At 39.6% G+C, this 25044-nt stretch overlaps 1 protein-coding gene across 2 annotated transcripts in view; it reads right to left on the reverse strand.

Annotated features, from left to right (window-relative positions):
- Positions 1 to 3231: 3231 nt before the first annotated feature.
- The window catches only part of MYOM1 (myomesin 1), a 67581-nt gene continuing 45768 nt past the window's right edge, over positions 3232 to 25044 (reverse strand). For both annotated transcript variants that reach the window (XM_028737268.2, XM_028737269.2), the window contains 17 exons: positions 24531 to 24645; positions 23172 to 23328; positions 22060 to 22166; positions 21871 to 21915; positions 19245 to 19381; positions 18741 to 18885; positions 17502 to 17561; positions 16602 to 16669; positions 15827 to 15940; positions 15622 to 15709; positions 14362 to 14400; positions 14160 to 14265; positions 12313 to 12476; positions 11680 to 11716; positions 10835 to 10857; positions 8840 to 8895; positions 3232 to 4045 (listed from right to left, as the gene is read on the reverse strand). In XM_028737268.2, the coding sequence (XP_028593101.2) occupies positions 3746 to 4045; positions 8840 to 8895; positions 10835 to 10857; positions 11680 to 11716; positions 12313 to 12476; positions 14160 to 14265; positions 14362 to 14400; positions 15622 to 15709; positions 15827 to 15940; positions 16602 to 16669; positions 17502 to 17561; positions 18741 to 18885; positions 19245 to 19381; positions 21871 to 21915; positions 22060 to 22166; positions 23172 to 23328; positions 24531 to 24645 (1761 nt within the window). In that variant the 3' untranslated portion in view covers positions 3232 to 3745. The remainder of the gene's footprint in view (positions 4046 to 8839; positions 8896 to 10834; positions 10858 to 11679; positions 11717 to 12312; positions 12477 to 14159; positions 14266 to 14361; positions 14401 to 15621; positions 15710 to 15826; positions 15941 to 16601; positions 16670 to 17501; positions 17562 to 18740; positions 18886 to 19244; positions 19382 to 21870; positions 21916 to 22059; positions 22167 to 23171; positions 23329 to 24530; positions 24646 to 25044) is intronic.

Genomic DNA, 25044 nt, shown 5'->3' on the forward strand with positions numbered 1-25044 from the left:
AATAATACAGCACACATAGGTATACAGAATGAATAAATCATTTATCCGGCTTGATGCTGACATCATGCTGTTGAAGTACTACAAATGCATAAGAATTGCAGCTTTTATTTATTGGAAAACAGCCAGTCTGACTCTCTCCTAGTGCTGCAGTGTTGCCTGCCTTTTCTATTGGTCTGGGACTTGTGCCAAAGGAGCACTTTAAGTATTACAGTGTAAATGTGTAGCTCTCATAAATTTATAGATATCTTTTAAAAGTGTCACTTTTCAATGACTGTGTACCAAATGCTGATTTAAAAACAAAAATGCTCGATATTTTAAAAGTTATGATTTTAACCCAGTCTCTAGATGCTAGATGTCAGTATGTTAGAACTGACTCACTGATTTTAGTACTTGAACTTGACAATCACATTACAGTTCGGTTTTATGAGATTACAGAAGAGTGGGTATTCAATCTGGTCTTTATTTTAAAACATGTTAATCCATACGGCATGCATGCTCTGCAAATTTATTTTTATTATACCTCAGGTTCTCAATATTCCATGAAGCAGAACAGCCATAATGTTGGATATGAAATCCTTGTTAGCCTTCAAATATACTAAATTATATCATTTTTGCACATGCAGAGTATTACACATCTATCCACATCTTTTTTGCTGTTTGTTGAATTACATATAAGAACTTATTTACATTTTTAAGAACGCCATTAGAACATAGGAAGAACCTTGGAAGCTGTCTTATAAGTGCACCACATACACACCTTACATTTCCCCCAAAGCATACTGAGAACTGTAGTTTACCCCTCACAGAACTACAGTCCCCAGCTCCCTTACAGTTCCCAAGATTATTTGGTGGATGGAATTGTGCTTTAAACGTGCAGTATGTATACAGCCTATGTCAGACCACTGTTCCCTTTAGCTCTGCGTTCTCAACACTACCATGGAAGGGTGAATCCAATAGTTACAGTATAGCAAGACAATCAAGTTTGAGTTTATGACAAAATGCTGTGTTCAGTGAAGCCATTCTCATTTTACCACAGACATAGTACTCAGGCATGAAATGCTATCTAATATCAACACTATACGTTTCATAATAAGAGTAATATAACAACAATGATCCTATGTTTTAACTCAATCTTTTCTCCACGAATCTCAAGAATCTGTCTGCTATGCCCAGTGGCGTAGCGTGGGGGGTGCAGGGGGGCCCCGGCCGCACCGGGCGCAACATCTGGGGTTAGGGCAAATCCACAGGTTAGGGGGCGCAAATCCACGGGTTAGGGGGCTCAAATTACTTGCCTTGCCCTGGGTGCTGACAACCCACGCTACGCCACTGGCTATGCCATTCTGTCTTACTACCCAGAACATTTTGTGATCCCTTTAGTTTGACCAGCTGTCTTTAGGATCATCTCCATCTTCTACAATTGGATTTTCATTTGGATCAGACATCTCTTCTGAAGCAATAATCTATCTTACTTATGGCTTAATGAAATCTGATTCAAGGAAAATAACACATGGTTCATGTTGGGGGGGTGGGGTGCCCTCACACACTTTCTCTTTAAAGGGACATGTGGGGTTTATTTGTCTCTTCCAATAGTGCTAAGTACTGTGTTTACTCTACCTGAGAGAGCACATGGTCAGAAGAGTTATGAAAGTCCTTGTCACTAAATTATGATGGGCTCTTCTTGGCAAGATTGCTGACTTCACTATGGAGCAACTAAGAGGCATCACAAACATGGCCTTCCCTTGTTATGAAACACCTGCTGTGTTAAAGGAAACTGATATTTATCTGTGCACACCAAGCATTTCAATTCATCTTCCTGAAGTGCTTTAATTTGAGCAAATAAAAATGGAGCATTTTCTGAAACAGTACAAACTGCTAGGATCTATTTCACACACATTTACTTACTTTCTTTACTTAATACAATTTCAAGTATGATTACACTGCAATGTAAGTCCATACTGAAGGTTCTCTTGGCCAATTTAATGTAAAATAAAAAAGACTTGCCAGCTGCTGCTTACAATAATCAAATTTAACTAGCTGATTTTCCAAACTTGGAGAATCAGGAGCTGTTGTTTAGTCACAAACCACATTTATAATGTAGCAAATAAGGGAACACTCTGACCCAGCTAAGCATCTTAAATTATTAATTTCAATGGAAAAATGAAACGTGTCTAATACTCTGTGACTGGAAGCAAAGTGACTTTGAAGGTGCTTACTCTCCCCGTGTCTCTGCTTTAAAACATTTCAAAAGGCTGAAGTAAAAAACAAAAAGGCAAAGTTCCTTCAGGTTACTTTGGGAAGAAATAAAGAGTTTTTCTTCTTGGAACTAGATCTAAGCAGCTAAATATTTTTACCTTCTTTCTTCCCTGAGGCTGGTTTCTTTTTACCTATGGCTACTGTATCTAGGCAAATTCCATGCATCTCAGCAACGAGTGTAGCCAAGCCAGTTTGTTCATCTCTATGAGATACAGTCAGCTACAGTAAAGCAAGAAGAACGCACAAACAAGGAAGTCCTGTTAAAAATAGCATCCGTATAATAATTTGCAAATTGTGATTAAAGATTCAAAGAGCTGCATTCAGTGAGCCGTAGACTATTTCCCTCTCAGTTTCCAATGCCATAACAAACTGTGGCTAACATGGACCAGGAAATTGAGGAAGGAATCAGGAAGCAGGCAGAGGGGGTACACAAGCACATGTTGACAGTCAAAGGCATGTCTGAAGTAAGCCTAGGCCTGGAGGAAATATAAAGGTCATTTATCCCTGGAGACTAGAAGTCAGTAAACCAAACCCATAGAGAAACAAGTCTTAGCAATTTACTTGAGTTCACCTTATCCAAAATTCTGCCTCCAGTGTTGCCCAAAAGTTTAAAACTGTTCATAGGCTATCCCCCATATTGTTGCTATGGACCATACATTTAATCTTATACCACTATAACAATCACGGTTTCCCCCTGAAGAAACTTGGGAAATGTAGTTTAACAGTGCTGAGAATTGTTAAGAGACCCCTATTCCCCTCACGGAGTTGCAATTCCCAGCAGCCTTAATAAACTACAGTCAGACTGAATCAGGCAGAAGTTAGTGTAGAATAAATAAAATTGCCAGCACCTCCTTTCTCTGTGCTGCATTGAAGACCTAAGTGAAGATGTTAGGTGTGTGGTGATGTTAAACTAAAAGGGATGGTAAACAGCCATCGGAGAAGTGAGCAAGTAAACAAGTCACACACACACACACAAAACAAAGTGAAAGAAAAGTGTTTTATTTATTTTTGAATACTGAGGAGGGTTCAGTTTTTTCCACTGACGTTAGTGTGTATTAATATCATGTCAACACATAACATCTGTTTGCTTTAATATCTGTTTTCTAGAGTCCTATCCTACACTACATTCAGTTTATACTAGATTACCAGCAGGCTCAAATCTAGATTCCTGGTGAGAAAATCTTCTCCAATAAACAATTGTAATTTTTTCCATCCTTTCACTCACATCACTGATTAAAGGACTTCCTTAAATATTATGCTTCTGCGTTATGAGCATTATCCTATTATGCTTCCGAGTTAAGTTCATGTAACAGAAAGCCAGGCTGGGAGTGGGAGCATTCCCCATTTTTGCCTGATCACAACATCTAAAATGAAGTGAGTGGAAGGGTTCAGATCTACTTCATACTCACAGGCAAAACCATTTACACACACATATTATTAAACCAGATAGAACTCTACCTCTCTGCAACACTTGTCCATCTTAGCTTTAGCTTCATGCCTTCTTTTTCTTATCTCCTTTGCCATGATCTGGAAGGGGGACATGGGTCATCCCTTCCTCAGGTATGAACACACTTATAGTTAAATCACTTGTCTCTGTGCCATACTGGTTTTTCACTATAAGGCTGTATCTCCCTGAGTCAGCTGTACTGACAGCCGTGATGGTGAAGCTTGCTTGTTTTCCTGATTCAAATTTCAGGATGATGTGATCATCTCCTGCCAGAAGCTTTTCATTCTTCATCCATGAAACTTCTGGAGCAGGGTTTCCCCAGACACTGCAAGTAAGATTAAGCGCCTGCAGGAAACACACAAAAGTTTTTGTAAACAGTCGCTATAAATAAGCATCCTGAATATGCTCTGTTTTCACATTACTTCTATAATAAAACAGACAGAAATATCTGAGTTCCGTGTTCCAAAAATCTGATTCTGTTCTTAGTGAATGAAGTCAACTAGTTTTGAATTATTACTGTGGCCCTTCAATATTTTACGGACTCTCCCCAGTAGTTACTACCAACTACAACACATTCATTTCAAGTCAAAATTAAATGTTGCCATCACTTGAAATATTGGGTTCTTTATTAAGCAACAGTTCTCTTAGTTTTAAAAAGGTTGCTTTTATAGGAAAGGTCACAAAACTGATTGCAAATCAGACTTCTAAATCTAAAGAACAGCTAAGCACGTAATTAAGCTGCAATTAAAGTACATTCAAGCAGTTTCATCAGAATGGCTGAGCAGTTTTATTACTAATATAATATAATATAATAATATCTGTACATCTGATTCCCTCGCTTTCAACCTGAAATCAATACCCCTTGACGTTTCTCCTCCCGTCATGTGCCGGATTGGTGTTTCTATTCTAGTTAATTCAAACCACAGTTTCCTGTGACATCCAAATTGATTAGATCCAAATTGATTGACCTGGTTAGTACACTGCCATTAAACTATTGCAGTTTCCCAGTGCAGCTGTAATATGAAATGAGTTTAAACTAACTAGGATAGGAGAGACAAAACTCGAAGATCAAAGTCCCACGACTCCCCTTTCTCTGAAATTAATGCACCCAAGTTAAGTGTGCTTGTTTAAAACACATCACTCAAAGTTAGTCCCTGAGACTCTGAAATATAGAGGGCTAGGAAAGGCCCCAGCTGAGTTAAAGGTTTTGCCTGATTAGTAATTGGACTATGAACACTGTTTAGTGGTATACCATTTGAAGCTCCCTCATATAAGGAGAAATAAGAACAAAGGTTCATAAGTGGAGTCAGCAGTTGGCAAGGCAACAACCCAGCATGATTAATCCTTTCCAAATTATAGGAATAAAGTGATGCTAAATTAACAGAGTCTTTATTCGTCATATTTACAGCACAGTTTGTTTTAATCTAAGTCACATTGTGTGTTCAATGGGGCCTAATTCCATGAAAGTGCGTATAGGAATTGAAGTCTATCTTACAGGAATATGGGTTTGGGTTTTTTTGGTATTTTCCTTCAATTTATTATTAATCAGACTGGTCACTTCTAAGGGTCCTTAAACCAGGGATCAAGACAATAGATTGGCTGGCATATAAAGGTTTGCTTACATGTATGGCATGCATTTAAAGTCTGGGATAAATCATTCCATGTGATGACCATAGCTCCACTAAATACTAATAATACAGGCTATATATTTTTGAATGCCTATATCAGTGCTTACATTATATAATGATGATGTATACAGAGCATTTAGGAAAAATATATTTTGGCCAAGAGGGAAAAAATCTGAAGTATAGCTGAAATTCGGAAAAGGCAGCATCTCAACCTGAGTTTTTCACAGGACAGGAAAAAATGTGTTTCCAATTTTCTTGCTGCATAAAAGCTCCCTGTCTGTAGTCTTGAATGCCAAATGTCAGGCTGAAGTGAATTTTTATTACCCACTTACACAGCACTGAGAACACTGTTTCATTATGTAAGTGCTAGCATAACCAGAGCACAGCTAGCAAAGTAATGCACCTATATAAATCTATACAGTGCCAGCTATGAGATACACATCAGACAAGATGAGATGATAGCATTTTTCCATTGTACTGCTGCACAGCCAGAAAAATTCTCAATGAACTGATGAGGGCTAAGCTAGATGTGATACAGGAGACCAGTGACCAGAACGTCTGACATGTATTTTCATATTAAAAGCATAAAAAGGAGAGAAGGTGGAAACTGGATCAGACCTACAGTGCCCAGGGAGATGATCTAAATTTTCCTTCACTTATATTACCCCATGAATGACTATTAGCCATGGTAGGATAAATATGTAGGTAACCATAAAATAAAGCAGAAGGAAAACATTTTATTTTCTACTTGTTTTTACTTTTAAAGTTTCATTAATATAATCTGTTCACTTGTTTTCCATTGATTTTAGTGGAAGATCCAGCCATTCTTCTGCTGCCTGTAACTATGGTGTTTGGTTCATTCAAATTGCATGACATTCCATACCCCACTTATCTAGGCATCAGACCTGTCAAATTTCAGATATACAGGATAGAGGGTCCTTGTTCTATTTACAATTTTAAAAGGTGCATAAAAACAGCCACCCTAAATATCACCCTGCTTATATCCAAACTAAACAGAGCCTCCCAGTCTATTAATTTCACTGATTTCCCCCTTTCTGTAGACTCCATCAATGTTAATTAATGCTCCCAAATGTATGAATAAATGAACCAATTTTCAATTTTTATACTTTCAAGCTCTTATTTGAATAAAAATGAACAAATATGGGAGCGGGGCTCACTCATTGCACTTTAAAAATGAATGGGTATCTGTCCATATGTCCGGAATTTCTGGACACAGCCGGGATTTGTCCGCCAAAAATTGAGTCCAGGCGGATTTTTTTTTAATGTCTGGGGAAAACCCGGGCGTATGGCAGCCCTTATCAGAAGTGTTGTTGTTTTTGCCGATTTTCCTAAAAAATTAGTTAAAACATAGCTCAACAACTTCAGCAACCATAGTATAAGTTAACACAGGGAGCAAAATAACAAGCTCTAAAATGTGCTTCTAAATCACACTGGAAGCTCTCTTGGTGCCATGCATTTCCTTGGTTTCTGATGCAGTCTATATCTGAAAGGCAAAACCTAGTCTAGACACATATTCCATCACGTACTTATTTTGACATGTTCCAATCAACGGAAAAATACTTATGTTGCAAGAGGAATTTATAATTATACACTCAGCAGTTTTTCTTCTGCTTTTCTCACCCTCCGCCAGGCTTCAACCTCATTTCCCACAGATCAGCAGCATTGGGCAAAGACTGGTGATAGGAAGCATGGTATATCTCATGAAAGGATTGAGGATGCAATGTGGAGGACAAAGCAGTTCATGTTACACTATTCCTTGCAGGGCAATTGAAGGGTAAATCTACTACTGGAATCACTGAGCAAAATATATGCTATACTCCTGTGAGGTGCCTTTTTATTACAGGTTAAATAGCATACAAGTTGTGCTTTGCCTTTTCACATGTGTTCAGAATTGTTTATAGATTATAACTAGTATAATTTTGAATCAGGTGGCCAGAAGCAGTCATTTGTAGATGACTGTTGGAAGCAAACCCTAGTTTATTGATATGATATTGTTATCCAGAATCTTAAAAATGTAATGCTTACATAATGCTAAGTATTATTATTATTATTATTTTTTTGAGAATAGATGAAATGAAACAAGATCACCAGGATAACTATTCTATCCCTTATTGTAAAATTCTGTATAAAGCAGTTTATAGTTAACACCATTTGGACCAAAGCCTAATGTTAATAATTCTGGCATATTTAATTAAATGATAATGAGAAAGCATTTCTCTAAAATTATTTTAACTTCATCACAGAGAGAAACCATCCTCCCACCCTTATTGATTTGCCACAGAATGAAAATCTTGGACTTGATTTTCAGTGGCAGAGATCCAAATCCCAGTTACACTAGAATACAAAGATTTATGGTAATTTAGGCCACAGTTTAAGTAGGGATGAATGTATAATTATATTTCTGGTCCATTTACATTTTGCTTGAGTTCGTTCATAACTCTGTTCAGCTCCGTTACTGCATTTATCTGCTTTTGAAAAATCTATATAAAAATTGTGCTTAAATTATTATTTTATCACAATATTTAAATATATTACATATTTAAATAGATAATTTATCTCATTGTGTGGCATTTGCAAATATATTTTTATCCTAAAATACACATTTAAAATATATTTTGGTGTTTTTTTAAGCCAAGTGCTGTATCACAAAATTTGAAGATATACGAAATCCTTATGATACTTACATTCCAATCCAAATCTTAGTCTGGAAAGTTGATTAGGTCAGTTTGCATAGAAATTTACTGAAATCAATACACTGTTAGGGAGATATCCAACTAAACAGTTCTGCTAAGTCCAAGCACTTTTGGCTGCACAATGGAGCCTCTCCCTTTTCTTCCTCTGCACACCCTAGCAGAACTATTCATAGTCTTAAGCATACTTCTTTGTAAGTACATTCCACTGAAATATGTGAAACATATTTCCAAGCAAATGTCTTTAGGGCTAAGGTCCTAATATTAGAACTGATATTGGCCACAAGCAGGCTTATCCAATGACTTTGAACTGCTTTCCAGACTGTCTTTATGTCTCTTTTTAAAAACATCCGAAGATCTGTGTCATCACACAGGAAGATTGCGCATGATTGGAAGAAGAGGGTTTGAACTGCTGCAGTGGTGGATCTTGTGCATAAAGTATGAATTTCTAAAGAGTCAGTTATTCATAAGTCATCCATTGAGTGGATTCATGCACCCTGAGCCCTACTACAAACATAAGCACACTGAAAGCCACTGAAATCAATGGGATTAAGTAATCTTAAATCTATGTTGGATTGTGGCCCGAACCTTGGCTGGCACCCTCTTCAGTCTTCCATATCATGCTTAACAAATGAGTGCTCCCTAAATACATAAAGGTAGTCTGGCTACCATGGTGAAATTATGCACTGAGAGGATGAATGAAGAGTGCTGTCTCTTGATTAAAAGAAGCAAAGCTTGAGTATTCAGAAGGAGAAAGTTACAGAACTGTCTCTTCAGAAGTTTCAATTAATTTACTGTACCTTGCCTTCCTGGATGGTGACAACGTCGGGCAGCCCTCCAAGCACCCGGGCACGATCTGAAAATACATTAGCACATTTTTCTTTGTTGTCTGCAAAACAATCTCTGCCCTAGATTTCAATTCCCCTCTAGTGCCTTTTATCTCGTACTTCTACAAGCTGCCGGTGATGAATGCAAACTGAGAAAGATATTTGGTATTTCCAGCTCGCTTTGCTCGAAGTGAAAGCAATGTGAAATTTACTTGGGATGTTGCATGGTTACTATTTGACTGCCAACCCCTGGCTCCATTAATGAAAGATGGACAGGTAGATCTTACAATGCCACAAGCTGAACAAGAAGGGTTCTCATCTGATGTGCCTAAATTTAAAAGCCAGGAATAGTGCAAGTAAAGACTCAACAGGGATGCGGGTGGCGCTGTGGTCTAAACCACAGAGCCTAGGGCTTGCCGATCATAAGGTTGGCGGTTCAAATCCCCATGACGGGGTGAGCTCCCATTGTTCGGTCCCAGCTCCTGCCAACCTAGCAGTTCAAAAGCACGTCAAAGTGCAAGTAGATAAATAGGTACCACTCCGGCGGGAAGGTAAATGGCGTTTCCGTGTGCTGCTCTGGTTTGCCAGAAGCGGCTTAGTCATGCTGGCCACATGACCCAGAAGCTGTCTGCGGACAAACGTCGGCTCCCTCGGCCTATAGAGTGAGATGAGAGTGCAACCCCAGAGTTGTCCGCGACTGGACCTAACGGTCAGGGGTAGCTTTACCTTTAAAGGCTCAACACATCACAGTTCTTGAAGTGCAAGCTGTTATGGTCATTCACCACTGCTGGGTTTCTTCACTTTTTGATAAAATGGCGCTTCCATCAGAAGCAGCAGGACCAAGTCTAGTTCTCAGGCTTTTCTTTTTGGTCCTATAATAAATCTTAGCCTGTGCTCTCCTGTCCTGATGTTATGCATTTTCCAAGCCCCGCTTACCATCATAGGTAGCTGTCTTATACTGAGTCTATCTATCCCAGTAATTTTCTACACTGGCAGCAGTTCTCCAGGGTTTCAGACAGGAATCTTTTCCCAGACCTACCTAAAGATGCCAAGGGTTGAACCTGGAACCCGTTTATGGAAACCATGTGCAACAGCCTCCTCTGGTAGCTGCTACTGTCAAGAGTGGGGAAGTGTATAATGCTGCAACATCATGGCCATATTTAAGTTTTATTATGCATTATGAAGGAGAGAGAAATTGACAAGAGTCTGCCACTTTGTGGCTGACATGTGACAACTTAGTGTGCAGCATACAGTAGATATATCTTTTATTACACAGACGGTGACCATTTTGTGTGCATCCAACTGATGCGTCTGCCAATGTGTGGGTCCTTTCGGACCTGGAAGAGGGCAGAACGAGGAGAGAGACAGGGGTGAAGTGGGATATAACAGGGGCTTATGTGTGCTCCGCCAACATGCATGGGGGCCAGTTACGAAACCCCCCCACAAAATCGTCATCACCTCTAATTTTGCTGTAAGCTGTGCTGGGAACCCACTAAAGGGCAAAATATAAATACCATAAATAGATCAATGGCATCAAAGTAGAATTGCATTCAAAGGCATACACATAACAATACTGCTAGAAAAGTACAGTTGTTGGTGACAAACTGTTCCTATTTGTGGCTTGGCTACTTACAATGAATGTTGTTTGATGGGCAATCAAGGCCAGCAAGGAATAAAAATCACCCCCATATGCTACGGTGCAGGCTAAGGGAAGCAGTTCTGCCATTCTTGCACATGGTAGGCAAGAAGCAGTCTCTATAGGGCTGCTAAAGTGGGGCAGTGCGGGTGAGGGGAACACAGATAACTGCTTCATGACTAGTTCAGCCTGTCTGAATGCCTGCTTGTGATCAACCTGTAGATTTCTAAACAGAAATACTCTCTTCAAAAGGAAGCTACATTGAAATTTTCTACTGGCAGTACGGCATCCTATTGATAGTCAAGGCAGACACCAACTAACAGTCCACTTACTTTTCTCTGCAATCGCCAATGCTCTGAAATTGAAAAAGACAAAAAAAGGCATCCTCAGTTTCATTTGATGTTAAAAGTATGGAGACGGAAAGCAGTTACTCTTTATATATTTTACATTACACACACCCACACATCCACACCATTGAACTAAATCTGTCTGCAAACGATTTAATGTGATGATGCAATTTCTCATAACATATCAGCATAGATTTAATTGTGTTTTTATACATATCATGTAAACACTCATAACAACACATGACATAGATTTCTCTGTCTCCTAATGCTGAAACTAGTCTTGACCAATGTATAAATCACTGATTTTTTAAAATGCTAATAAAAGCTGAGCAATGGAATAACTTTCTGTCAAAAATCGGTGGGGGGGGGGACAATTAAAGTTCCCCAGAATGCCATACCTTCTTCTTCTTTAGGGAAGCCTTAGCTCCCAAGCTGGAGTCCAGGTCCTCAGCTCAACCCACGACCTTTCCACAGCAACATTTGTCAGCCACCTACCCCCCCTTATATCCCCCTGTACTTCTCTCCACCAGAACGTGACTTGCGAGTGGGTATAAAGTCCAGGCTGCTTCCTCCTCTCCTTCCACAGTGGGAAATCCTCTCAAACAGGTGGGCTGCTGATGCACTCTTCTCCCCCCCCCATTGCTCTCTAAGTGGTCATGATGAATGAGAGAGTGCTAGACAGCCAGATGCCACTGCAACTGTCACTTCTGGTCATGCTTACTTCTACCAATGTTGTGGGTGCCAGCAGTGGCCATCTCAGAGCCCCACACTTTCTAAAACAGAACCCCCATTATGCTATTTAGATTGTATCTTCCATGAATTATACTTACTTTAACCTCTGGAATTCAGCAAAGGCTTCATCAAAGGCTTTAAAAAAAAGAGAACAGGATTAAGTTAATAGTTTTTATCAATATAATTTCTTTATTGAGTTTTCTTTGGATGTGGTGGTTTGCTGACAGAAAACAAACCATGGTTAGACTTCTGGAATGGCTATGGATGTGACAAAAAAAAAAAAGAAAAAGAAAAACCATGGTGGAGCATTATGTGGTAATCGGGACACTGTTGTGTACTGCCTTTTATTATTTTAACGATGCAAATTATTGTTGACTCTTCCTTGGATTTCTGCTGCTGCTTTAAGTACCTCTGTAAGGAGGGGGAAAGCACAATCCTTTTAAAATGAAATATTAACAAACGAAAACTTATCAGCCATAAACTCCACTGCCTAGTATGCTCTTGAGGTACTCCCAATGGGTCACTTACTAGTGAGACTCAGATTGTAGTCTGAAGCTCAAGTTGTGAGGAGCCCGGCAGGCCTACAAGGTCTAACTCAGCCTATTGGGAGTTACATTGAGAATCATATAACCAGAAGAGTAAGAGCCATTGTCACTGCCACTCAGAATAATTTTTCTCAGTTTCTGCATTAAAAAATAGAAGGTATGATAAAGAAAAAGGAATCTATCTACCTTGCCCAGAAAGATCCACTGTCTTCGTGTGTCCAGTTTTGCCATCAAAGAGCTCCAATATATATCTTCCCTTGTCGTTGGGTGTTGGCTCATTGATTTGCAACCAGATTTGCTCCCCAGTAACACCAGTCTTAACTCTTTCTGTATACTTCATTTTAACATCACTGGGAAAAGAAGAACAAGGAAACCAAGTTGAGACACAAGTTTTAGATAAATCCTATTAAAGATAATGGCCTGTCAAAGTAACATTTCTGTGCTAGCTCTATTTTCTTTCAGTAAGAGACAATGCCATATGCTTCAAAGGAGTTTTCCCCAATATGACTTCAAAGGATTGTCTTCAGTCTACAGCAGCTGTGCCTGTCAAACTTGAACCTCAGCGCATATTCCCTTGCAGGAATATCAATGCTAAAGCAGGAGTTATGATTAAAGGTTAGCATTTAAACCAGGGGTCTGCAACCTTTAAGACAAAAAGAGCCACTTGGACTGAAGAAAAAAAAAACTGGGAGCCACAAAACCATTGTGACATTTAAAACAGTGGGGAGTGTCGGGGCACACAATGCGCCTCCTCCCCTCGCTAGTATCCGCCCCGGAGCCGTGGCAAAGGTGTAAAAGAGCCACATGCGGCTCCGGAGCCGCGGGTTGCTGACCCCTGATTTAAACTATCACAGTGGTATTGACTGTGTGCACTTATAACTGTGGGGTGCTAAAAGCTGCTCTACCTAACACAGGCTCTCCTGCTTCATGCTCCTTCTGGGTATAGTGGTACCTCGGGTTACATATGCTTCAGGTTACATACGCTTCAGGTTACACACTCCGCTAACCCAGAAATAGTGCTTCAGGTTAAGAACTTTGCTTCAGGATGAGAACAGAAATCAGGCTCCGGCAGTGCGGCGGCAGCAGGAGGCCCCATTAGTTAAAGTGGTGCTTCAGGTTAAGAACAGTTTCAGGTTAAGAACGGACCTCCGGAATGAATTAAGTACTTAACCCGAGGTACCACTGTACTTTCTAGCCATTCAGAAAGCATCCACTGCTCATGACGTCAGCAATCTCCCTATAAAAGGAAGGCACAGACCAAGTGTAGGGAAGTGTTTTCAGCTGATGGGCCAGACACTCCAAACCCTCAATATCTGCTGATCATAAATTTTCAAGTTATCAGGTGATGTTTGCAGTTATTACATAATATGTAACTGGTAAGGGAATTGTGCAAGACCACAAGTTTACTTTCCCAAACCAACAACACAGTAAAAATTAGAAGTAGCAACCATTTGCAAAACTCTCTAAACAAGAATGGTGGTGCAGTTGAAGAAGACCCGATACTAGCATTGCCCCCAAAATTTATTATGTTGTTGATTTTATATCTTTATCAATGTGCTTTATTCATGTGGGAATGTGTTTTGTTTGTGTGAAGCTTTGCAAATCATATATATATATATATATATATATATATGGTGTTGTAGAAGTCAAATAAATAAAATAAACAAATACATAAACTAGGTGTGACACTTTCTGAGGCAGCAGTCCTAAGAACGCTTACTTGACTGCAAGTCCTATTGAGTTCAGAGGGAGGTATTTTGCTGCATAAACGTGTATAGGGACATGCTGTGTCTGATCTCACCAAGGATCACTTGCTTGGCCTTTGGATCCCTGAGGCTGATCACATATCATCTGCATATCTGAGCCACAGCCACAGCACAGCATGTATACAAAAAAATTGGTTGCATTAAGCTGATTCAAAGCCAGTGTGGAGTTATGCAGCCCTCTGGATGTGCCCTAAATTTAAATGTGTATAGAATGTTCCTGTTGAATGAGATCTTAATTACTGTACTAGCAAGAGCTCACCCACTTACTTGTGTGACCAGCTCACTCTCAGATCTTCCAAGTAGTAGCTAACAAATGAATATAATCTGATGCCTTCTTCTGTGCTCTGGATTTTCAGTTCTGTTGCAGATAAAGCTGAAAATATAACACATATTTTTGTAGTCTTACAGTCTTTCATGGAGTAGTACAAATGAGTCATTCATCAGGAGAAGGGGGGAATTAAATACTCACCAATCACTTTGCATACTTCCGTCATCAAATCTGCAAAAGCTGTGGAAACAAATCCATAGACTGAGACTAAGTGTTCCCAGATCAGACATGCCTGGTTGTAGCTGAATGCTGCCCTGAAGTTCCCCGGCTAATCTGGAGCATTCCTGCAAGTAGATTCCTGCAGGAAATCTGAGTTGCCTTTTAAAATGTGCTGCAAAGATTCTTAAGGAGTTTGCATGTTTCCTTCATGGTTTTAATGTCATGCTAAACCCCTTTGTTTCTGTTTGGTATTATTGTACTTCAAAAGAACATCCCTTTATAAAAGAGACAGGTTTTGAAACTTGTGCAGTTTATGCCTAACAAAGAAGTCTTCTTTAGGATTCCCCTAACTACAAAATAATTCAAGTGACTGCTTAGGGAAGCATTACTGGTGGCTAGAGGAAGCAATATTTAAGCTGTGACCCAACAGAGTATGGTGACATTGCCTCTTGTATCTTGCAATCCAAGATGTATATAGGAAGACAGGAAAGTGCCTTATACTAGGCGAGACCACGGATCCATCTAGCTTAGTATTGTTTATCTGGCAGAGTCTCTAGGGGTTCAGACAGAAGTCTTTCCCAGCCCCACTTGGAGACACCAGGGTCCTTCTGCATGCAAAGGACCACAAAGCTATTGTCCTCCTGGGCATCCTTATGTAGTCCCTGAGGGTATCAAAACAGCTTAGGCTCCCCTTAGTTTCCTTCTAGAGACAGAAATCACAATTGCAAAACAGAAAGGGTTCACTAATATGAACTGAATTTAGAAAAGAGCTGTATAAATTAAAAAATAAAATAAAAAAGGAATTCCTGGTTCCACAAACTGAACATTAAAGATCATCATCACCATCAGAGCTTTCTTTCAGCCTGAACTCACCAGAACTCAGTTCTGGCACCTGTCAGGTGGGCACCACTGCCATTATAAAAGAACAAGGGAGCTGTTCATGCTGAGTTCAGGCACCTCTTTTTCTAGAAAACAGCACTGATTACCATAATCTGGTTTTATACCACCCTTCCTTTCATAGGAGCACAGTCCACTAAGGAACTACACTGAAATAATGGAGGACTGGAATGTACAATCAGAAAAACTCTTCTGGAAAAATTTTTAAAACTGTTTTGCTGCTGATTCCTTGTGAAATTAAGGCCACAATCCTACACACAATTACTTAGAAATAAGTCAGATTGAATCCACAGGTGCTTATTTCCAAGTAAACAGAAACAGCACAATTTTACACGTTATTCTCACCTGTGTCCAGAAGCTTCAATATGCTCTTGTCCTTCCCTCTGTCATCTTTCAATATTACTTCATATATACCAGCATCTTTCTTAGAAAACTGTGAACAAAATAAAATCAAGCAGTAGCAACACCTTTTCATCTCTGGAAGCACTGCCCATTTAGGTCATCTGCCACATCTGAAGTGGCAGCATCAAGGGAGAAGGGGGCCACTCACCTCTGTTATCAGCAGAGTACATACGCCATCCTTAAAATCATGTTCTTCATCAACCATGATCTCTCTTTCATCTTTGTACCAAACAATGTGCGTTTCTTTCTTAATATTGGCTACCTAAAATGAAATAAAAGTATGCTAAGGTAGTTTTCTTTGTATAGAAAACATGCATCAAACAGCCTGCATTGGGTAGCAAACCATGAACAAACCATGCAGAAAGTAGATAAAGATTCTTCAGACCATTTGTTCACTCGGTTCTTGGTCTTGAGGCCAAAAACAAGCATCCTATATCTACTATCCACTACATATTTTAGAAAGTTGTTTGTTCTCTAAGCATTTGGACACCTAAGACATCATAACCAAATTTGTAATGTGATTTCAAAGTACAGAGCAATATTTGCGAAGGCAATACAGTGGTACTTTGGTTCTCAAACGGCTTAGTTGTCAAACAAACCGGCTCCCGAACGCCACAAACCCGGAAGTAAGTGTTTCTGTTTGCGAACTTTTTTCGGAATCCAAATGTCCAACGTGGCTTCCACTTGAGTGCAGGAAGTTCCTGCAGCCAATTGGAAGCTACACCTTGGTTTTTGAATGGATTAAGTTTGAGAACCAAGGTACCACTGTACTGGATCTGTGATAGCGACCATTAGGTTTGTGATCAGTGTACAATCCTGGATTCTGTAAATGCACTCAAGAGCTAGCTGACCACTAACAGATCTTGTGTTTGCGACTTGTGCTGCTTCTATCACAAACTACCCAAACCGTAGCTGTTTCTTACCTTGCATTTCAGTAACACATTGCATTCAGGGGTAACTTCCCATCCCAGATACTCAACAAAATGTGGACCTGTTTGAAATGATATGCAAAATAAATCCCCTCAGAAATTATGAAACAGACAGAATCAAATCATACTGCTCTCTATTTTTCATATTCTCTAGATTTGTTGTTGTTGTGCTGCAAGAGCTGAGCACAAACAGCCCCTCAAAATTCCTCCCCCAATTTGTGGAAAGAAGAAGTGTGTATCAGCTCTCTTATTGTTTCAGAAACTGCAAATGTGAGAGATTTAGCTTTATCCTCCATCCCTACTTTACAGCTCCCTAGACATGGCAATGTAAAGGGTGAAAGCTGCTAGCAATAAATAAACAAATGGTGAAGTACATTCAGGGAAAATTATGCAAAGTGATCTTCTTTTTTCTAAGGGAGGGGTGTGGAACTGCTGACCAGTCTGGTCCCTCCTTCTCCCACACTCCTGTAGGCCAACTTTGACAAACTGATGGAGCTGTCCACCTACAAGCACCTAACATCTTTATGACATCAGGCGAGAACTTGAAAGGGGATTGCCGAACACCTTTGAAGGGCTGGCTGTCAGGGCCAATCAGCATTCAAAAGGGATGGCTCTCAGTACTGATCAGCTTATGAGCACTGAGAGCAATCCCTCTTGAAGTCAGTTTGGCAAGTGGTTTGAATGCAAACCACCTGCGAACAGACTTCAAGGGGAAAGTTCTCAGTCATTCAGAGGGATGACTCTTGAAATCTAATGGGTAAGAAAAATAAAAATATAATAATTGCCTTTTTAAATGCCCTTTTAAAATTTGCTCATTAAATTTTAGACATATAGAACTGAATTAAATCAGCTAAAATGTTTCAATAGTCTTCTCCTTTTTGTATGATTTCTTACCTTGCTTCCTGAACCACTCTTGCCTCTGGAATTCTGCTTCTTTCTGTAGTTTCTGGAACACTAGACATTTTTTAAATAAAGAGATTAAAATATAGCCATCTTTGAGAGACAGAAGATCTGCACATCTAAGCCGGCTGTGACGCACTTGCAGAATCATGAACTGGATGGGTGCAATTGATTTTTAACGGAATGTATATTCCAATATGGTGGAGCTAATTATGAGTAAATAACTTTTAAAAGCATGACTAGACCATAGAAGGGGATGGGAATGGGATGGTTTTGTTTCAAATTCAAAGGCTGTTTTTATGTCTGTTGAAAAAAGAAGTGGGCCAATCTTACGTCTATCTTAAAGAAGCAGGATGGCATTCCACGTGATCCTGCCCCATTCTGAGCACTGACTGACCAGAGTAGGATGAGAGTGATATGATATTGTAAAGTCCTTTTTAATTATTATTCACAACAAATGCTGAACTAATCTACTCACAATGTTATTATCACAGCTGACCTGCATAGTCCTCACCACTATTAAAATTTCACATGTGGTAAATAACTGAGCCACACAAATTTTTATAGGTTTTCACTTAAACAAAACAAAAACAACAACAACACCTAGCAATAACAATACTGGTTTGAGGTGATAATCACGGAGAAAAGCATTGCATTGTAAGTTGCACACTACAGGTGCCAAGCACATGTTAAATAATGATAAGTATGAATTATTATCATTCATAGGGGATGCATTTTGTTTCTGCCAATCCCATTTTTAGTATAAATTCAAATAATTTTTTGCAACAGTAAATATATATTCCATGCAGCCACTGACTGGTGATGACAGCATGCTTTGGAAACTCCCTTAAATTTCAACATAGTTTGCTGTATGCCTTCAACAGCTTCTGTTCAGAAAACAAAAGTTTCACTGGAAGGGAGGAACTAGGTATGTATTTATTTGGATCCCAGCCTAGAACACTCTTTTCTTAAGGTTTTCTATAGGGTTTTCTATGCAAAATTCTACTCCTGCAACACACGTTCCATATTAATCAGTTGGCAGCACTTCTGTAGTTTCATAATTTACTGTCTGAAACATAACACTTCCCACTGTATAATTAAAACATTAAATGAAGTTTGCAAAAAGTACAATTGGCATACAAGTCTAGTTTCTGATTAAAGAAAATTAACCTTCTACAAATGTATGTTAAACCATACTACCAAATTCTAAAAAGGCATATTAGAAACTCTTACCGTCACCAATAAGAACAAGACTGGACTGATTGGTTGCTTTGCCATCCTGAATTTGAAAGGTATAGGTGCCTTCATCCACATCTTCAAGTCTATCCATAACCATTTCAATCATACCAGAAGTGTGGTCAACCTTCATCTTGTATTTCTTCAAGAGCAAACATAAAAGTGAGCAGAAAAGTCATCTTCCTATCTCCCAAAATAGAATGTTTTCAAAGCCTCCTGGATGATTTCTTAGAAACAACCCCACAATGTTAAAGTACATACAGACATAATGTTAAGTGGTAAGTTTGCAGCTGAATTTTGGGCACACATATAACCTTCTCTCCCTCTCCCCCCAAAAGTCTATTTTGGGTTTTCACTCAAACCACACCCTGGAGTAGATTTGGGGAGTGTGTGGGGTGCATGCGGGGGAACTTCTGTGGTGTGAGCCTAAATCCTTTTGCTAACAGAAGGAGTGCATTGGATAACACCCTGTTACAGAAGCAGTTAGTTCCAACCACTTACCTCTCCATTAACAATTTCCTTGTCGTTAAATACAAAGTTGACTTTACCATGAGGAGACAATTTCTCAGCCTGCATCCAGAATCGCACCTGTCCCTTCTCCAGAATTTCAACTGCCAATTCAGACTTAAGGGGGACAACTGCAGCAAAGAAATAGAGCCTCAATGGATGTTTTTGGTGTGTTCACAAGAACCGACTTTATCCACTAGTTCTTGGACAAATTTCCTCCATTGTTAATCTCTGGCTTATTCTGTCTTTATATTTTTCTAAATGATGGACGCTTGTAATCCACACAGGTAGATGTTTCAAAGCTTGTGTTATTCATGTAGAATAACATGAACGCAGATAAACAAACTACAATGAATTTTTTTCTATTGTTATCCTTGCAATATTTGTTCTGCATATATTTATACTTTCTCTGACATGAAATGCATTTCTCTACACCACTCTTGCTTTCCCCCTGAAACCTCTCTCTCTCTCTCTCTGGCCGTGTACACACTGTAGCTTTAAAGTACATTTCCCCCACACAATGAATTCTGGGCACTGTTGTACTTCTGCATTCTTTCAATGCATGCCAATATGTGCACTAAAACGATACACAAAAGGCTCATACGTGTGGTTGAGGATTTTGCTTTTTGCAGTTACTGACCCTGCCTATGAGCCTACAGGCATACATTATCAATGCGCACAGGTACACTGCAAACACAACCAGGGCAAAGCTTGCCATTGCTCCCCTCTATACATTGATTATGTGCACACAGGATTAAATGAAGTGTTCTGCTGTCATTTCCCCTCATAACAATTTTGCTGCGTTTTCTTTCACAGAGCTTTCCTCGACAATATTTTCCCCTGATAAAAATGTCAGAACCCAGGGTTTATTAGGTGTCCTTATCAATATTCTAGCTATGTATGCAGGTGCCAGTTAGTTATTAGTATCCAATCCCAAGAACAAATGCCAATTGCTCTGTATTTGTTTCTTTCTAATGTTCCATAGCATTGGAAACATTTAAGATATGCTTAATTTCCTTCTGACATGCATCCATTTTAACCTACAAGGTCATCTACTTAATACTCAGCGAAGAAATTATGGCATAAATGAGTACAACCAAGTTTAAAACTTAATAGGTAATATTATGGGGGGGGGCGGCGGCAAGTTTTTAGTGAGAGACAATAATTTTATTCTGCAGAAGTAGTACCAAGTAAACAGATGAGGTCCCCAAATTTAGATTCTACTTGGCATCATATCTCCGTGGAAACCAGGCAGCAAAAGCTGGGGAATCTGCCATAGCCTGTGACAAAAGAACCCAAGATGCTAGGGATGTAGGACACTGGCAGATCATTATTTCATTTTGTTTGCCCTTCCTTGTGATCCTTTAGACTGGAACACAGACCAGCAAGGCAACTGCATCTTAATTTGTGGCCTGTTTTTGAATAAGTCTAATCCCCAATAAGCAGGGTCCATGAGCCAGAAGGAGAGGTGAGGGAAGCTTCAAGAAACAGGCACTGAAATGCCCCTGTGAAAAAGCTATTTATTATTGCAACACCTGAAAGTGAATATAAGGAGGCAACCTTATGACCTTGCATAACTTCTAAACCCAGATACGTCCCTAATTTAAAGAAGCTGGCCCGGTTTCTGATTTGATCCTGGAATGTCCCACTTTGCCTTAGGATGTCCCTATTTTCATTGGAGAAATGTTTTAGGGTATGTAAACCCAAACAAGTTAATGCCACTTGTGTCTGTGCTTGCATTAACCCGTGGGTGTAAGAAACACACACACCAGAAAACAGACTTTGTGCAATGCTACTTGTGTCATGCTGTCAGTTCTGAGGCAGTTTTAGGCCCTTGTATATAATTAGCTGTGAATATTTTAGCCTAAAATAGAACAGAAAGCAAGCACAGGAGTGGTGCAGCTTGGTAATTTTAGACCCTGGACTCAATAGTCTTAAGGAAGTAGACCTTTAGAGAGTGATGTATTAGTTTAATTGTGCACTACACAACTAACATTTCTATTCTCTCCCTCCCTCCCCCACTGCCTTTCTGTGCTTCAGAAATCTTATATGTAAGAGCAAAACACACACAGCACCCCCCTCCCAAGTTTGCCAATCTGGATTTCAAAAAGTAATACTCTGAGCATGTGCAGCATTCCATTTTAGACTCAAATCACAATACTATAATGACTACAGGAACAAAAAGTGTTACAAATGTGAAAATGACATCCTTAACCTTCGGGGAACAGAACCATGTGTTTGTGAAACTGTGACAGAAAAAGAGTCAAGCAAACATCCTGAGGAAGAGAATAGTCCCTGCTATGTATGGACGTTAATCAGGCATCCATTAGAAGTTGATACCTGTAACAGGACCACATCAGACTGTCTCAAGCATTCATATGACCAGTGTCTGTTCTTCTTTAAGGGGTACTCAAGGGTACTCAATACCAGCACATCTTTTTGGTTGTTAAAAAGTGTGGCACTATTCGTAACAACTTCATGGTGAGTACTGGCACGTATTTTTCTAGGAAAAAAGGACTGCATATGACTATCCAGCAGGCTGATGCTTGGAAGCCCTTATTTTAAAATATGCCACAAACATTGATGCCTTTTTCCACTTAACTATTTTGTTGTCACTTACCTGGAAATTTGTGTTCATGGCTGAGTGCAAGCAGGCGTTTCATTTCTGCAAGAGAAAGGCAGATGTATGTAGAAAAGAAGCCATTTGTTTGGCATATTGGCACATTTTACGGTATGATCATTCATTGCCATGTGACATAAGAGGCAAAGGGAAAGGCTGACAGGTGGACGAAAGAATATTGGTGCTCACCTTCCTCATCTAATGTATAGCTTGATGAGACTCCATCTGTGTCTGTTACAGTACAGGAGTAAATGCCCAAATCGTCTTCACTGAGATCTTTAAAGATAGCTTTTGACCTTTAAGACAAAAGAGCTTTGTATAAGCAACCGATACAAGTTAAAATCAAATATCAGAGAACACCCACATACAAGTATGGCAAGTATATCCGTGAGGTACTGTTAGCTCAGGTATTAAGGTGGATTTCATTTATTTTGATAGAATGTTTCAAGCAGTCAGAATTAAGGATGGAAGGATTTCTGAATTTTGGTTCTCTCAATTTCTCATTTTCTCTGTCTTAATTTCAATCTTTCACATTTTGCAGCAGTTTGCTTTTTAGAAAAAATCCTCATCAGCATTTTAGTGCAAATTTCTCCAAACACATTTTTATATGCAATTTCGACTAATTTACACATTTTTGCAAGCAATTTCCCCTAATATGTGCATTTTTTTAAAACACTGGTTGGAGAACTGCATTGCAAAATTTGGGTAAGCATGAATTTTGAAGGATTGCGTATTGTGTCAGAGAGTGCAAATCTGATGGATTTTTGCTTTAAATGCAAGCTGATTTGAATTTCTTCTTCATCTTTAGTCAGAGCACAAGCTACTGTGGGCTCATGGGTTAAATCTAAAGTGCTGTAAAATAACACAACTTGAGTGTTGAACCAAAGATCAGAAAAATAACATTCAAGAACCAAACTGTCCAATCTGTGACTGGGATTTTCCCACACAATTGTATTTCCTAAATTTAGTCACAGGGATGGAGCAATTTGGACTGGGGCTCCGGCAGAGTGTGGGGGGGTCTAGCCTTTTCTCCTGTTGTGTGCTGCAGTCCAGATATAAATTGCACACATATCTGAACTACTGTTTGCTATGAAGAAGAAAAAAAACCCCATACAGGCACAATATGCCTATGAGTCACTGAATTCTTTTCAATAACATGTATCATTTTGTACTACCAACAGTTTTAGACTGGTCAGACTGGAATCTCATTGCAATAATATAATCTGCATGTGAAAAGAGCATAAAGAAAACAAGTAATGTGATCCCATAGAAGGAGTCCTTGAATTTCTGAAATTTCTTACTTTCCACCTTTGGTGTCAATGGCTAACCGCGAATCATCATCAATTGGTTCATAATTCTTGGACCAGATGAATTTAGAGTCTGCAGTCATCTGATCACATTCAAAGTTCAGGGAAATTACTCCATTGTCATCTACTTCAACCACAACTTCTTTTGTTCCTAGAAGATCAAAAGAAAGCATTTTTAAAACTGTCATCTATTTTCTTCAGATGCTGAGCATAAATAGAATATTGCCGTGGGGAGAAACTGACACTTTTATCATATCAGAGAAATAGAGTTCACCAGAAAAAGAGGACCCCTAGCTACAACAGACCCAAGGGATACAGTCTGACTCCCAGGGGTGCCAACTTGAATAAAATATTGGGGGGGGGGGAGGTAAGCCCCGCCCCACATAATCGATCACATGACGTAGTGCACACACACCATTTGAAAGGGAATGCCCATCAACTTTGTGGGGGCCTGGCCCCCTCAAATATTTTATTGTGTGAGCCAAAGCCCCCACGGCCCCTAGGAGTTGGCTCCTACGCTGGCTTCGGCTGTCAAGCTAAGATTCAAAAATGGAAGAGGCAAGTGTGGAAACAGTTTTCCACTTGGGGAGGCAGGCTTCAGGCTTCCCAATGCCCACTGTGAAAACAAATGCTGGATGAGATGGGCCTTTGGCCTGATCCAGCATGGTTCCCCCTGACAAGAAATCTAGTCACTGTCTAGGGCTCAAAATAAGATATATCAAAAAACAGAATAGGAGCTAAGAGAGGTGGAAATAATTCAAGGATAGTAAGGATGTGGATAGTATATAAGTAAAGGGGGAAAGTCCTCACTGCCTTAGAATATCGTCCCCCCCGGGGGGGGGGGACCCACGGTGTCATTTGATAAGCTGGTGAACAGTACTTCAACTGACGCTTCACCAGTTTTAGTTTGTGTACTTCATCTAACATTGTGCATTTTATATGCTGCCTAAAAATCTGAACAAATATTCAGTGGAACAATGATCATAAATAATCTCTTGCTACCACCATAAAAACCTAGGAATGAGGACACTGAAGATTCAGGGTGAGATTATGATTGTTTCTTCTCTTTCTAGAAGAGGAGAGTACATTTATGTCTACCCCTCAGCTTATCCCCACAATCTCCTCTGGTGTCTTCTTGCTTGTGGATTACATCAAATATGTGATGGGGTGGAGTGAAGTAGACTTGTCTAACTCTTCTGTTATTTGAGAGGAGATGCAGGCACTTAAAGAGGTAATGTAAGGTTCAGCTTCCTTTTCATAACTATAGTGCAGACTGTGTTAGTTTCTAATCATTCTTATATATACAGACATTTTTACTTTGCCCTCAGGGGAACCAGTGAAACATGAACAAACCTGGCCGAGTTTCAGCTATTACAGGGTCAGTGGGATCTGAAGGCTTCCCAACTCCAGCTTGGTTTGCTGCTCGTACACGGAACACATAACTGGTGCCTTCTTTTAGGCCAGTGATCTATTGAAAACAAAATTCAGGAGAGCAGTGAGTGAATATTTTTAGGCTGTGCCTGCAGATTAAGCTGTGAAGACTGGTGTCCACCTGAACTTCAATGTTACTGTTCACAAGATTTGCTTCACAAAGCACTCAAGATGGAGCAGGGCACCATGAGCCACTGAAATGCTCCCATGTTATTAGAATTCTTAGCGGAGACTAAGTAGCAGACTAGAGTCATTGGATGCTTCTTATCCATAGTTCTGGAGAGGAACAGCTGCATGTAGAGATACAACCAGCTACCCTGTCATCTCAGGTATTTTCCTTAGAGCTGAAATGCAATGCCCCGGTAGGCACAGGCCTACAAACTGTGCACTGCACTATTCACAAAGATTAAAACAGATTTTAATTGTGGTACAAAAA

This window comes from Podarcis muralis, chromosome 8 (assembly GCF_964188315.1).
Source record: "Podarcis muralis chromosome 8, rPodMur119.hap1.1, whole genome shotgun sequence".
Classification (NCBI taxonomy): Eukaryota; Metazoa; Chordata; class Lepidosauria; order Squamata; family Lacertidae; genus Podarcis; species Podarcis muralis.